Raw genomic sequence first — 16994 nt, forward strand, 5'->3', positions numbered from 1 at the left:
TTTGGTTTTTAATTTCAAAAATTTCGATTATTTGATTCAGTTCAATTTTGATAAAAAAAATTAATAAAATTGAATGAAACTGATTTGTGATAATAGTATATTATTTTCAATAGTATAGATAAAATATTCTAATTAAATTTTAAAATATTAAAAATAATAGGTAAAAAATAAAAAAATTATTAAAAATTCAAACTGATCAAACCGAATTAGATCAGTTCAGTTGGATTTGATTTTTGATCAAAATCGATTTAATTCAGTTTATATAAATATCAAAATTTTAATTTTCAGTTTATTCGGTTCGATCGAATCGACCAAATGCTCATCCCAACTTTCTTACTAAATTATTTTCTAAAAAATGATTTTTCAAGAAATAACACCAACCAAATAAGGTCTCATTAAAGTAGTATATATTAAAATGACAAAGAGGAGAAATAATGAGGTTGTCAAAATACATAATAATATTATAAATGACTAAATTTTATTGATTATTGAAATTAATTTATCTTGAACTTTTATTATTTAAGTTAACAGTAGTCCATTCAAATTTAAATTTTTAATATTATTTGTAAGCAAATTATTTTAATTAAACTTTTGATAAAACATAATTAATAAATTTATCTTTTTTATTTTTAAAATTAAATATTTTAATATGTAATATTTAATTTCATTCAAATTGAATGTTATTCTGTCAAATTACTGATAAAAAAAACGTAAAATTTTAGATTAACTTTAGAGATTTTTTGGAATTAAAAAAAAATTTGATTTTTTAAATTTAACATAAAATTATTTATTTATTTAGATTTTGATCCCATGTGACGGTCAAACCGCACAGTTAACATACTTTACAAGTTTATCAAAGTCTGATACTTTTATTTTTTTTTTTTAAAATAAAATTGTTGATTGTATTAATAAAATTTTATCTAATAAAGTGGGATATCATTTCAAATAGAAAAACGATTATACCTAATAAATTATTTAGCTAAAATATGAGCAGTTAAAGTAGTATTACGATAAATTCATCTAATAGAAATATCAGTTCTAGAGTCTAACCAATATTTATAATCATTCAAAATCAAATCCCTACATAAAATAATTTGGTAAAAATACACCTCAAGTGCTGTCTAAACCTCTGCATAAGATAATTTGACAAAAATACTCCTCATTCTTTTTCATCTTTTGAGTATAAATCATTAAAGTCTCCCGAATAAAGTCATGGAAGAGAGCTTATATGAGATAAAACTCGAATATGGTTTCAAAACTGACGTCGTCGTTGCGATTCTGAAAATCCATAATAATTAGTAAATTTTCATTGAATATTATTTTTCGAAACAATCGAATCAATAAAATTTGAAGAAAAGCCAACCACAAAAACAGACATATTAACGAAATGTCTCCTCCCAATCCTTTTCTATTGAGAAGCAACCATCAAAATATAAAAAATTATAAAAAAATTTCATACGAAAACTAAAAACTTTTGTTTCTATCAAAAATAAAATGTCCGGACTTGTAATTAATAAATTTAATAGTGTTATTTATAATATATTTTTTATTATAATAAATATTTTAATATTATTTTTAACATATTAATTAGTAATACCGTAATTAAAAATAATATTTAGTTATAAATTTATTGATATGTAATTGTTATATTTAATATGTTTTATTATTTTTAATATATAGAGGTATTATAAAAATTTAATTATAAATTTATTGATATGTAATTGTGATATTTAATATATTTTATTATTTTCAATATATAAAGGTATTATAAAAATAAAAAAACTATAAATTAAAAATATTTAAAATTATAAAATGAAATTATTCTATGATCAAACGTACAGCAGATCACTGATATTATTTAATTATAGTAATATTATATTAATATATTAAAAATAATAATATTTAAAAATAGATCTGTACAATATTATAGGGTTATCTTACAAAATATATTACTCTATGATTATGTATTTTTTTTCTAATAATAAATATTAATAGTATTAATAATAAATTTATTGATATATAATTATTATATTTAATGTATTTTATTACTGTTATTATTTAATTATTTATAATTTATTAAAAAATTAATTAATTAATTAACACAAATATTTAATATTAAAAATTTTAATTTAATTTTTATTGTGCTGCTTTCCTCAACTGTACACATCTAATGATAATATAATATTAATTTTATAGCACTGTAATTAAACAAATGAGATAACTTTATTAAAATAATACAATATTTGTTGGTGATTAAATTTTTCATGAAAAGCTTATTAAATTCTTCATGGTCATGGCAGTAACAATTGTATTCTTCATTTTCCCAGTATGAGATGACAAATTTCCTAGGGAAAATTTTAATGGGAAATTTTAAATTGCAGTGCAAAAGTTTTTGTTGCGAGCCCACCCATCAAAATTAAACTCATTGATTCTTGCTAACATAGAAGAGAACTCCGCAAACAAAAGGGATGAAAGCCATTATAATATAAATGGAGACACAGAGATACACTTCTGAAAACTATGGCCATGGAGATTACTATATGATGCCATCGTTTTAGCTCAACTCAGGATTGGATATGTAACATCGATTTGATTAAATAAAAAATATATAAAAAATATTATTAATATATACCAGATACTAAGAGAAGCAAGCTTGACGATAAAAGTGTGAAATATTTGATCCAATTGCCAAAAGGATTATAGGAAGTCACGATATAATTTTTTAAGAAGGTCGTGAGTGGGATTGGAGCACTAATTTTGAAGGAGAACAACCAATGGAATGAGAATGGGAGGATGATATTGAAAGGAATACAATTAAAGAAGATAACACAGCTGAAGAAGAAGGAGTCATAGAGGAAGCTGAAATCAATTCACCAGCTGTTGCAGCAAAGTTACCAGCAAGGGAGGGCAGAAATCTATATTCACCTATATGAATGGCAGATTATACTTCTGGTGAAGGCTTTTCTAAAGATAATGAAGCAAACATGACATTTTTTATGATATAAGATCCTGCAAACTTTGAGGAAACTGTCAAAAGTTTGAAATAGAGACAAGCCATGTTTGCTTCATCATCTTCAGATAAGCCTTCACCAGTGTAACAGCCCGAAAACCGAACTGCTATCGGCACTAGGATCCAGATCGACTTAAGGTCGCCGGGACCCGTAGTAAGCCTGCTATCCTGTCTGTGTACCTGTGAAATCCCATACATGATCATAGTTTTTCTATCAAAACATAAAACTGTTTTTTCCTCCAGGGCTTAACCTGTGCATGCACTGTATCTCTGCTATTATATCCCCACTCTAGGCGGATATTCCTCATATTGTTAAGCCTGGTATTCTTATAAACATACAACTCATAAACATACACTGCCAAAAAAATACTGATCATGTGTACACACAAAGGGATTACAACTCTTATAAGTCAAGCACAAGTCTATACACTGTACACTGTCTCTTTACAATGACATGTCCACACTAGCTATTACATAACTCTTCCATACTCTGCTGAACTCCCTCTGGACTCTGCACCTGCAAGACTGGGGATAGGGGAGAGGGATGAGCTATACAAGCCCAATGAGTAGAACTAGAAAACATGGTTTCAAAACATGATCTCATGGAATGCACTACAGCACATCATCTCAGGGATAGACATGACCACCAAAATTCCCACTGGGAGGATGCCTGGCCTAGCCAGGTCTTACAACCTCAATGTGCCTGGCCCGGCCAGGTCTTACAAACTCTGCTCGCCTGGCCCAGCCAGGTCTTACGATAATCTGCTGCCTGGCCTAGCCAGGTCTTACCTACAGAAGGCTGCCTGGCCCGGCCAAGTCTTACACAGAGCTAGGGCTATTGGAGTCGCCTTGGTCTATCCACAGCCTCATACGCATCGTATTATGCAATGCATCATATTCGTGAAACTAATGCAATCATCCTACTAGACTCATTATGATGCATGAAATATGCTCAAATCAATGTAGTTCTGAAAAGAGAAGTTCCACTCACCTCTGGCTGACTCTGGACTACCTCTACAGGTTCTGATGCAGTACTCACTGCTGATTTCCCTGATTCCTCTGGTTCGTTCCTACACAGGTGGACTCAAATGAGGGACCAAACGAACTCAAGAACATCTCTAAGAAACTCCCCAAAAGCTCTCTAAAAGATCCTAAAACAATCACATAAAACATGCAAAAGAAAGCTGGACAGGGCACTTTCGGCGGCATGTTCGGCGGCCGAAACCCCTCTCCAGAGACGAAACTCATGCATATTCGACGGCACCTTCGGCAGCCGAAAGTCTCGTCCAGAGACGAACCTCAACCTTCGGCGGCACTTTCGGCGGCCGAACCTTGCCTCCAGAGACGAAAGTCCAAATGTTCGGGGGCAAGCTTTGGCAGCCGAAACTGCCTCCACAAGGGGTTCGGCGGCCGAACCTTCCTTCGGCGGCCGAACCTGGCTTTGCCCAGTGGACAGAACCCTGCTCTGTTTCATGGAAAACGCACCCAAAACTTACCCAACCTGCATATCAACTACTCCCAACTAGCACATATTATAAAACATGCATAAAGAGGTCCAAAACTCTCCTAAAACCTCAACCAAACACATCAAACAACACTTAACATGCTTGTACATAAAAATCTCCCAAAAACCTCACCTAAACCTATTCATGCATACTACCCATCAAACTTCCATAAAACCTTCAAAAATCACCAAAGCAATTCAGGATCCACCCTTACCTCCTGAAGAACTTGAGGATGAGTGATCCTAACGTGGAGATAGGGAGAAAACCTCTTCCAAAGCTCCAAGCTTCAAAACTTACTATGTTTGCTCAAAACCTTCAAAACACACCAAAACACATAAAACCTTTGAAAGATTTGGTGAAAAACATGAAAAACATGAAAGTCAACGTGGGAGAGGCTGAAACTCACCTCTGGCTGCAAGTGGAGGAGAAATATCCTCCTTCCACCGACCCTTGGCCCTTTTATAGGTGGCTGGCCAGACCAGCTTCAGCAGCCGAACGTGACTCCGAAACCATGCAATGTTCGGCGGCCGAAAGTGACCTTCGGCGGCCGAACCTCTGCATTTCTCCCTTGTTGCTTTTCTTGCAAAACTCCTTCCTTTAACACGTTAAAACACTTAAAACTCTTAAAACTCTGAAAAACACATATGCCTTACCCTTCTCGAGGGTTCCGACACCCGAAATTCCATCGAACTACAGGAATTCCGATGCCGGACTCAAGCCGGGTATTACAACCAGAAGTATAATATGCCATTCATATAGGTAGATATCGATTTCTGCCCTCCCTTGTAACTCTGCTACGACAGCTGGTGAATTGATTTTAGTTTCCTCTATAACTCCTTGTTCTTCATTTGTGTTGTCTTCATTTGTGTTGTCTTCTTTAATTATATTCCTTTCAATATTATCCTCCCATTCTAATTCCATTGGTTGTTCTCCTTCAAAATTAGTACTCCAATCCATTGAAAAAAATCAAACTTGGAGTCTAGTAGAACTGTCTGCTAATGCAAAGAAGATAGGAGTGAAGTGGATTTACAAAACTAAGTTAAATGAGCTTGGAGAAGTTGACAAACACAAAGCAAGATTGGTGGTGAAAGGCTACTGTAACGACCCGGAAATCGGACCGCTACCGGCGCTAGGATCCAGATCGACTTAAGGTCGGCGGAACCCGTAGCAAGCCTACTATATATCTTGTCATACCTGATAAAATCTCATACATGATCAACATTCATAAAAACTTTAAACTTTTTATATACCAAGCTTGACCTGTGCATGCACCATAACTGTAAACATAAAACCCCACACCAGAGCCCTCATCAAATGCTCTAGCGGGGTAACATATCATATGTCAAGTCTGGTTCAACATAACTCATCATTAAAACATTTTATAAGATCATGTACAAAAAGGGATTTACCAAACATTAGGGCCAAGCACAATACTAATCCTCATTACAACACTGTACAATACCTTACATTACATTGCATCATTTTACATATCATGTCCACTACTAATCTATTACATAAACATAGCTTTTACCCTTGACGACTTCCTGGTCTATCCTGAACCTACAAACCTGGGGGTTAGGGGAAAGGGGTGAGCTACTAAAGCCCAGTGAGCAGAACCGTAAAACAGTTAATTAAACACATGCTTTCATGAAATACATCACATCACAAACAATTCACATCACGGATGGACTTGTCACCAGTAACCCTCTGCATATCGTAACATGTCCAACTGTGCCAGGGGCGATACAGCCACGCCTGATCTTCTCTTACATATACATATCATAACATGTCCAACTGTGCCAGGAGCGATATGGCCACGCCTGGTCTTCTCTTACATATACATAACATGTCCAACTGTGCCAGGGGCGATACGGCCACGCCTGGTCTTTCCATCTCATATCATATCATATCACATCGAGGGCTAATGGATCATCCAATATCCATCCACATCAACAACATATTATGCAATGCATCATATTCGTGAATTCTAATGTAAAACAGCCTAGTACATATCATGGCATTCATGATGCATGAACATGCTTAAAAGTTTATTTGCTTTAAAATAAAAGAGTTGTGTTCTACTCACCTCTGGCTGACGCTTTACTGACTCTGTAGCAGCTAGCTCACTGCTGACCTCCTCGGTCTCTCAGGTCCGATCCTACACAGGTGGACTCAAATGAGAGACCAAACATACTCTAACATAACTCTAAGCATCTCCCCAAAAACCCCCCTAAAACATCATAAAACATGCATGCAAAACATGCAAAGGAAGGCTGGGCAGGGGACTTTCGGCGGCAGGTTCGACGGCCGAAGGTCCCTCCAGAGCCGAAAGTCAGGCACTTTCGGGGGCAGGGTTCGGCGGCCGAAAGTCTTTCCAGAGCCGAAAGTCACAACCTTCAGGGGCAGGTTCGGCGGCCGAAACTCCCCTCCAGAGCCGAAAGTCCAAACCTTTGGGGGCGAGTTTAGGCGGCCTAAAGCTGCCTCCAGGCAGGTTTGGCGGCCGAAACTGGCTTTGGCGGCCGAACCTGGGCTCTTCCAAAGGGCAGAACCCGAGCCTCACATGCACATCTAGCCACCCCAAAGCCTCTCAACCTACACCAACTCACACAAGAGCATGCATAAACATATTTTCAAGCATTTATCGGCTTAAAACTAGCCTATACCCCAACAAACATCACATTTAGCATACATTTAACATAAAGGGTACATAAACCCTAACATTTTAGATCTACTCTAAACATGCATTAAAACCCTTAACCCCTTCTTAAAACTTACTTAAAACATGAAAGAAGAGGAGGATCTACACTTACCTCTTGAAGATAAAAAAAAAAATAAAGACACATCAAATCCAACCATAGTTATTCTTGGCGATTAAGACACACCGAGAGCTCCAACTTGTATATAAGTTCCACATTATCAGAAGTACACTACAAACAAACGAAAAAACAAAAGCACAGATTTTTTTATACCTTAACCAATAAAAGTCAACTAAAAAAAGGAGTATTTATCCCATTCACCCAAAGTGAAAAAGGAAAATCCATATCTTCAAGTGAAAAGAGGAGTTGACGGCAGGAGATGGTGATGATGATCCCAAACTTGGAGATGTGGAGAAAACGAACTCCGAAGGTCTCCAATCTTCTAAAACCTTGATCTTAGCTTAAAATCTTCAAAACATGGTAAAACTCATAAAAACTCTGAGAGATTTGAAGGAAAATATAAAATCAACCATGGAGGGTCAAGAACTCACCTTTGCCCGAAAATGGAGAGAGAAAACTCGCTCATCTTCGGACATGGGGCCTTTTATAGGTGGTTGGCCAGACCACCTTCAAAGGCCAAAGGTGCTTCCACAACTCTACTATATTCGGCGGCCGAACTTGAGGTTCGGCGGCAGTAAAAGGGAGCCACCTTCGGCGGCCGAACCTGGCATTTCCCTTCAAAACTTTCTTTTCTTTCAAAACTCAATTTTTTTTCTTGGTTAAACCATAAAAACAAGTAAAAACATTTTAGAAAACCTTTATTTTACCCTTCTAGGAGGCTTCCGACATCCGAGGAATTCCGAATTCCAATGAAGATTCCGCCGGAAGGTAGGAATTCCGATGCTGGGGTCTAGCCGGGTATTACAGCTACACTCAGCAATATGGGATTGATTATATATAGATTTTTGCACCTGTGGCCAGAATGGATACTGTGAGAATGATCATAGCTTTTGTGGCTCAAAAAGGATGGAAACTCTATCAGTTAGATGTCAAATAAGCTTTTCTATATGAAGATTTGAAGGAAGACGTATTTGTAGAACAACTGAAAGGATACGAGAAGAAAGGAAGTGAACAGAAGGTTTATAAGCTACAAAAGGCCCTTTACGGACTGAAACAGGCACTCAGGACATGGTTTAGTCTGATAGAGTCTTACTTCATCAAGTAAGGATTCAAAAGTAGTTCCAGTGAGCAGACACTCTTTGTCAAGAGAATGGGAGGTAAAATTCTCATTGTGAGCATTTATGTTGATGACCTTTTATTTACTGGTGATGATAAAGATTTGTTGAATGACTTTAAATGTTTTATGAAAAGAGAGTTTAATATCACAGACTTATGTCAAATGAGATTTTTTCTTGGTATTGAAGTGATACAAAGATTAGATGGGGTGTTCATATGCCAAAGGAAGTATGCTATTGAAATTTTGAGTCGTTTTGGAGTACAGAACTACAATCCAATTTGCAATCCTATTATTCCTAGATAAAAAATTGAAAAAAATGAAGACAACATAAAAGTGGATGCAATCCAGTACATGCAGATAGTAGGAAGCTTAATATATCTCACAGCTACTCATCCTGACCTCATGTTTGTTGCAAGTCTGATTAGTCATTTTATGGTGAGTCCTACACAACAACACTTTGTAGCAGCAAAAGGGGTCTTAAGGTATTTAAAGGGGACTATGAACTATAGTGTTCTTTACAAAAGAAGTAGTGATAGTGATTTAATTGAGTTTACTGATAGTGACTATGCTGGCGATATGGAAGATAGCAAGAGTACTTCAGGCTACGTGTTTATCTCGAAAGCAATTTATAGTCACCTTATCAATCACACAGGCAGAGTTTGTGGCAGCAGCAGCATGTGCTTGTCAAGCCATCTAGATGAAGAGGATACTAAAAGAAATTGGTCATACTCAAGTAGAAAATACAAGGTTAATGTGTGATAATGCTTTCACTATAAGGTTGTCCAAAAATCCAGTTTTACATGGAAGTTCCAAGCACATAAGGGTCAGGTTTCATTTTCTCATAGATCTTACAAGAGAAGAAATTGTTAATTTGCTATTTTATGGCACTTGAATCAACTTACAGATCTGATGATAAAGCCTCTCAAGTTGGAAGCTTTTCGAAAATTGCGTGAAGAATTGAGTATGTGTACTGATTCTTATTTAAACTAATTCTTGCATAAAGAATAAGTTCAAAGGATGAAATGTTGAAAGAAATTGACTGAGTCAAAGTCATTTGAATAAAAAACATGTTCTTTTGGTTGTTGGACTCTTTTTAGCTATAGTTGATTTACTGTTATATAAATCATGTTACGCAAATTGTGGTCTTTATTGTTAAGTGTAAAAGCTCTATATATTCAAAAGTAGCTTTAATAAAAGTGATCACTTTCAAATTCCAATTGTTTGTGTCTTTATTTTAGCGATTTGCAGTCTAAAATTTCACAGATTTGTACGATATCATTGGATTATTTTTTATATATTACTTTGTTAAACGCGCAACAGAAGTGAAATTGACTGGCAGTCAAACCCCAAATTAATAATTAAATTTCTTTATAATCTAAATTGTAATTTTTTTTCAGAGCACCAAATTAATAAAATCCCCTAACTTTAGAAATTGTTTAATAACCGGACTTCACCATCAACCTCTCAAATCTATAGGTCTAACCTCTTATAAATCGGTTGAGCCTTTCATAACATTTATGTTATCGTTAAAGGATATTATACAGTAAATTTCCATTATGTTTATAAATGTATGATTTTTTATTCATTAGCCAATACTAATTTTATTTTTAGAAAAATCATTAATTAATAAAAGTAAAGTATACATAGAATTTAGAGTATACATTTCTCTCTGATAAATTACTGACTTGAATAGGGGTGAGTAGTATTCGGTTCAAATTGAAAAAAATCAATCGAACCGAATTAATTTGAAAATTTAGTTTGATATTTTATTCATTTCGGCTCGGTTTGATTTTTAATTTCAAAAATTTCAGTTATTTCGGTTCGATTTGATTTTGATCAGAAAAAAAATCAAAAAAATTGAACTGAACCGATTAGTGATAATAATATATTATTTTCAATAATATAGAGAGATTAGATGATATTAAAATTAAAATATTTCAATTAAATTTTAAAATATTAAAACTAAAGTGTAAAAAGTAAAAAATTTATTAAAAATTTAAATTGATCAAATCGAACTGAATCAAATTGAATCAGACTGGTTCGATTTGATTCGATTTTTGATCAAAATCGATTCGATTTGATTTTTATAAATATCAAAATTTCAGTTTTTAGTTTATTCAGTTTGGTTCGGTTTTAAACTGAATCGACCGAATACTCACCCCTAAACTTGAGCATTGAAATGACTGTTTATAGACGCCAACTACCTCACTATTACTTTCGACTCTTTTTCGGTTATATTATTAATATAATGATAATGATTAATAAATTTAATTAAGTATTAAAAATAATATACTATAATAAATATTATTACACATATAAAAAAAACTAAATCATGATAATATATAATGAATATAAATAATGGGTAATGCGAGTGTAATTTATTAGGCTATTTGCATTATAATATATATAAAAGTGAGGAAAATAATATTTTTTTTATTAATTGTTGAATCTGAGATTACTTGATAATTTGAGATATTTATTTTTTATGCTTGAATGTATTTTGTAATAAGTGTATTGTTTAATGAAACGTCTCAAAAAGTATTGTGCAAGTCGAGATCAGCATTTGGTCGGTTCGGTTCAAAATTAAATCGAATCAAATAAACTAAAAATTGAAATTTTAGTATTTATATAAATTGAATCAAATCGAATTGATTTTGATCAGAAATCGAACCGAACCGGTCTGATTCGGTTCGATTTGGTTCGGTTTGATCGATTTCGATTTTTAATAAAATTTTTATTTTTTACATTTTATTTTTAATATTTTAAAATTTAATTAAAATATTTAATCTTAATATAATTTAATTTCTCTATATTATTGAAAATAATATATTATTATCACTAATCGATTCGGTTCGGTTTTTTCGATTTTTTTTTATCAAGACCGAACCAAACTAAAATAATCAAAATTTTTAAAATTAAAAATCGAAGCGAACCAAATTAAATAAAAAACTGAATTGAATTTTAAAATTAATTCGATTCGATCAATTATTTTTATTTAAACCGAATACTACCTGCAAGTAATCATATGGCGGGTTTGAAAGATTGATGGCAAGTGGTGGTATTTCCTATTAACTAAGGGCTATTTGATCATTTCATATTTTATCAACAACAATATAAACAGAGAGCATTTCCAATTTGGATGAAAAAAAAAATTAGAGATTAAATTTTTAAAAGCAGATAGACGTTCACGTTAATTATGCTATAGGGATGAAAAAGTAAGTTTTTTATATTAAATGTATATAAAATTAAAAAATAATTATTAATATTTAGAGTAATTTAGAATAGAGTTTTTGAAATTTAATAAAATTTATAATTTAGTTTTTATTTCTCTAATAAGTAAATAATTTACTTTTATTAAAAATTGTTTGATTTAACTATTAAATAATTGATAATTAATAGACATTTAAATAGTTAAATCAAAATATTTGATAAATGTTAAAAAAATTAGCTGATAAATAATAAATAACTTATATGAAGTTTATTATTTTTATTTTAGATAAACTCTAGGATTAAAATGGTTTTTTATTTGTTGATAGCCGTTTTGGTTTTATTTTTTATTTAAATTATATTAGTAAATATGTTTTAATTTTTTTACTAAATTAGTGTTAATTTATGATTAATTGAGAAATTCAATTCAAATTAAAAGGATTTAATTATTATAAAAATTAAAATTTTAAAAATTGAATTGTTACGTATTATTAAAATTAAAAGGGCTATATTATTATACAAAAGTAAAATTTAAAAAAAATAAATTATTATAATTTAATGTTTATTTTTTAATAAAATAGAAATTTTAGGAATTAAATTATTTATTAATAAAATGTTACAAATGAAACTGTAGACTTTACTAAAATTGAGTGATTATATTATAAATTACTCTAATATTTAAATAATAAAAATTAAATTTAATTCAGAATATATATATATATATATAGAATAACCAATTGTGTATAAAATTGCAGTGGAAGACGATAACTGAATTTGAGGAGAGAAGTTGATTTCAATTCTATACAGACACAGAGAGAGTTACATACAAGATCCACTCCTCTCTGCGCTCCACCATTTCCTCTCATCGAAATGCGAACCTGAAGAAGATCTATTCATCTGTTTCACACCTCAGAGAGAGAAAAGACGCCATTTTTAGACACAGACTGAGATGGGCTGTACGTTTTCCGGACTGAATGCGCTCTACGACGCCGTTAATGGTGGAGCTGACGTTTGGATCAATGAAAACAGGTTCCGGATCGTCAGGCAGCTAGGTGAAGGTGGTTTCGCCTATGTCTACTTGGTCAAGGAGGTTGTCAATGACTCTTCTGCTTCCACGTCCGGTGGCGGTGGTGGCCTTGCCAAGAAAGTCAAGGAAACTTCACATCTCTCTGGTAAATTTTCCTTTTTGATCCCTGATCGATGATACTTGGGGGGAAAATTCTGGCAATTTTGTCATGGATTTAGGTGTTTTGAGTTTTCAATGGTTTGAATCTCTGATCTAATTGATCCTTTTGATTTAGCATCATATTGTAATGTAATTGGTGCATTGGTGTGACTGAAATGATAATGCAGATGATGGAACTTATGCAATGAAGAAAGTTCTCATTCAGAACAAGGAGCAATTGGAATTGGTTCGGGAAGAGATTCGGGTCTCATCCCTGTTCTGCCACCCCAACCTGCTTCCTCTTCTTGATCATGCTATTATTGCAGTGAAGGTAATCACTGCCACACTTTCTTCGTGTTTACTTAGAGGTTATTTTCTATTGTTTTTTTTTTCCAAAAAAGAAAAGAAAAGAAAAGATCTGTTTGTTCTCTAATGTGGTGTAGATTTAGTTGAAGGTGTTCAGTGCATTACTTATTATAGTCAACTTCAAATTAGAAATTTGGTCCCTTATCCATTAGAAGCACGATCACAGTTAAGTTAAGAGGAACACTGTAAGACATAAAGAAAAGGACATATTGATGATTCTTTTTTGACATGGGCACATGGGTCTACATTTTCTTTATTATTATTATTATTATTTTGTAAGTTTTAGAACATGCTACTGAGGTTTTGACATATAAAGTTGCAATTTAAATCATTTATATATATATATATCTGTGTGTACACACATACTCCCATATTTGAATAGGATGTCAGAAGATGATATTAGCATTTGCATATGATGCACATATCTTTAAGAGAACTTGAAAACTTCAGCTTTAATTATGTACGGATGTAAATTATCAATCATTATGATCCTGTTGATCTTCTATAAAATCAAAATATTCATTGATGGCTGATTCAGGAACACTTTGGATTAAAAGATAAAGAGTTTTTGTTGCAAATAGACATGCAGAGAGATTCTAGAAGTGCCAGTAGTGATCTTGCAGCGCCATTACTTCATTGATAAAGCCTTTATCCTCTTCTGTTTCACAGAATTGATTTTATGCCATAATATTTTCCATTTGCTAGACTAATCAAGAGGGCTCTTGGAACCATGAGGCTTATTTATTATTTCCAGTTCAGTTGGATGGAACCTTACTGGACAATTCCAATGCTATGAAAGCCAAAAAGGAGTTTTTTTCTACATCAGATGTTCTTCAAATATTTTGGCAGGTAAAAAGCAATCAACCCCTACTTCATATCTGAGGTTTTCTCTAATGTTTTCCCTTTCTAGTGTTAAGACATCTTATCAACGAACATTAGAGTTACTGTTATTTGAAAATTGCAAGGCTATACACTAGTTGGATATGATCTTTCAAGTTTCTTTTCTTGTGGAGTTAAGTAGAATGTCTATGGATGTTCTTGCTTTCCTTTTTCATTTGCATCATTGGCATCTCTAGAGGCATTTGTGTTATAATTTTGTACGTTGCAACCTTTATCACCAACAAAAATCTCTTTTGCAGCTTTGTGCTGGACTGAAACATATGCACAATCTTGAGCCTCCATATGCACACAATGATCTTAAACCTGGTAATGTACTTCTAACACATAGAAAAGGACAGCCACCTCTTGCCATATTGATGGATTTTGGGAGTGCTCGACCTGCAAGGAGACAAATCCGATCTCGTTCAGAGGCACTGCAGTTGCAGGTTCACATTTTTGTTCTCCTTTCCATTTTCATATTTCTACTTATATTATACTTGATTATTCTCTTGTGACTCAGCTTACTTCTCAATACATGCATTCCCCAATATAGCTGTATATAGCTTCACTAATGTACATATGTTACATAATCTTTAAAATTTTATGGTTTGAAAATATTTTTACTTTGTCCTTAATATCAAATATTTTAAACTTTCAAAGATTATTTTAATCCAAGTACTTAATATGGCAACCTTAGCTTAAGCTTTTCAGTAAAGTTTGGTTTGTTATGACAATACATGTGAATGTGATTATGACTGTCTTTTGGCTGCCTATTGTCTAGGATTGGGCATCTGAGCATTGTTCAGCACCCTTTAGAGCTCCTGAATTGTGGGATTGCCCAAGCCATGCAGACATTGATGAGAGAACTGATATTTGGTCATTAGGATGCACGCTATATGCAATAATGTGAGGATCAATCTTCTCTCCTCATTTTTGTTTTCATGTGATAGTCTCTGTCGTTTTCTTTCTTGTTTTTCATTTTGTTCCAGCTCATCGATTCTGCATACTCTTACAAACCCATTATCGACAAAAACTAATGGGACTAAGCTAAGTTATAGGATGTTTCAAGCTAGTTGTACCAGAAATCACCACATACAACATGATTTGCATCCTGAATCATTGGCAATTTTGGGATGTTGAAATCAACATTACAAAATGCAAATGATCAGGGGTAGGTTAGCAAAATATCTCAATTATACTTTCTGCATATTTCTGTTATACTGCTATGAATTACGAGATTTGGATATTCTCAGATGGCACTTAGATGGCCTAGGATGAAAAGGGTGAAAGTGATGGAGAAAATTTAGCTTTAAACTGAGCAGAGATGAGGAAAGAAAGATATAGCTGACCCTAACTAGATTGCACTAAGGCCTTGAGTTTAGGTCTATTGACTATTAATTGTAGGTATCTTAGCATTGGACATGCTTCCAAAAAAAAAGCATTGGAAATTAAGCTAATTTATTTTAGGGTATTATCTTTGTAGTAGTTCTCTTTTTTTCTTTTTCTTTTTTTTTTCTTTTTTTTTTTAAATTTTAATCCCTTAGCTTGATTGATTCTAATTGAAACCAATTACTCACATCCTTCAAGCTTGACTCATTCCAATTTTAGGGCCTTCTAAATCTGAATTTGGTTTGATTTAAAGTAAGCTCAAACTTGATCATTGATGCTTGGCTCAGCAAATAACTATCAAGCTTGAACTTGGTTTGGAGAAGAACTTAAAAGCTTGATTTCCCTCCCCTCAGTTTCTATCTTTAACCTTCTATTTGAAATCAAGAATTTTATAAAAATTCAATTCAATTAATTTCTTTTCTACCAACTCTCTTGTTTGGAATGAAAGAATTTAATTCTTTTTAATTTAAAAAATTTTCATTTTAAAAAGAAGTTGAAATCTTGCATAATTTTGCAAGAATTTATTTGAATTATTTTCTTGCAAAATGAATCATGCCAAACAAAGATAAAAGAATGTAAAAAATTAAACATTTTCTCATCTTACTAGCATTCCACTTTTATTATAGTTTGTAATTGTGGAATTGGAGTCCCATAAATGGGAAGCTAGAGAGCTAGACCTCTTTGATTTCTAAAGTTTGCTGTCATATTTTACCTATGACTTATTCAACAGGTATGGGGTATCCCCATTTGAGTATGCACTTGGAGAATCTGGAGGAAGCTTACAATTGGCTGTCGTAAATGCACAAATAAAATGGCCTGCTGGCCCTAATCCTTCATATCCAGAAGCTTTACGTCAGTTCGTGACCTGGATGCTTCAGCCGCAGCCTGCAGTTCGTCCTTGCATTAATGATATTATAATTCATGTGGACAAGCTGATCACAAAGTTTTCCCACTGACGTGAAATGGAACAAAAAGGGATCTGCATTGTCAATGCAGCAAGCACTTTCCAAAACTAGCTTGTGCATCAGTGGATTTTGGATGTTCAGAATACTTGAAAATGGCAGCAAAAGCGAATAGAAGTTCCCTGTTAGAAGAGTTTTACAGAGGTGAATTTTTTTAAAAAAATTTTTGAAATTTTTTGATGTTAGTGTATTTGTTGTCGCAGTATGTTCTGTAATTTATTAAAAGATCATCCTGTGGCACCCCAATATTCAATTTCTTAATTGAACCATAATAATTGGCGATCCTCGCCGATTTATGTTTTTTAGGACTTATATAAAAAGTTCATTTTATTTTGTATTTTGTTCAAGGACTTTCTCTCTCCCTTCACAGCACAAACACTCATTCACCAACAGAAAATGTGAACGGAAGAATCAAATTATTGACAAAATAAAAAGCTAAAGGATTAAGATAGGTGTCCCTAAAAATAAGATTAAGGAGAATTTCCTTCAAATATCAAAATCAATATGAGGGATATTAAAAAGAATTAAAATTTTCTATTACAAATAGGAGGATTATTAAAAAAAATTAATTAAATTTT

The 16994-nt window shown here is 32.8% G+C and overlaps 1 protein-coding gene across 1 annotated transcript; it reads left to right on the forward strand.

The window, feature by feature from the left end:
- Nucleotides 1–12414: 12414 nt before the first annotated feature.
- On the forward strand, nucleotides 12415–16749 carry LOC110618891 (serine/threonine-protein kinase 16). The gene is made up of 6 exons (XM_021762167.2): nucleotides 12415–12827; nucleotides 13009–13151; nucleotides 13892–14035; nucleotides 14326–14511; nucleotides 14847–14971; nucleotides 16185–16749. Exons 1-6 carry the CDS (start codon nucleotides 12605–12607, stop codon nucleotides 16408–16410), a joined length of 1047 nt encoding a protein of 348 aa, XP_021617859.1. The 5' UTR covers nucleotides 12415–12604; the 3' UTR covers nucleotides 16411–16749.
- Nucleotides 16750–16994: the final 245 nt, after the last annotated feature.

Source organism: Manihot esculenta, chromosome 1 (assembly GCF_001659605.2).
Source record: "Manihot esculenta cultivar AM560-2 chromosome 1, M.esculenta_v8, whole genome shotgun sequence".
Classification (NCBI taxonomy): Eukaryota; Viridiplantae; Streptophyta; class Magnoliopsida; order Malpighiales; family Euphorbiaceae; genus Manihot; species Manihot esculenta.

Coding starts and splice junctions, on each gene's coding strand:
- LOC110618891 (XM_021762167.2), top strand. CDS start 12,605: ATGGGCTGTACGTTTTCCGGACTGAATGCGCTCTACGACGCCGTTAAT. Junction 13,152..13,891: donor ATGCTATTATTGCAGTGAAG/GTAATCACTGCC, acceptor TCCATTTGCTAG/ACTAATCAAGAGGGCTCTTG. Junction 14,036..14,325: donor TTCTTCAAATATTTTGGCAG/GTAAAAAGCAAT, acceptor TCTCTTTTGCAG/CTTTGTGCTGGACTGAAACA.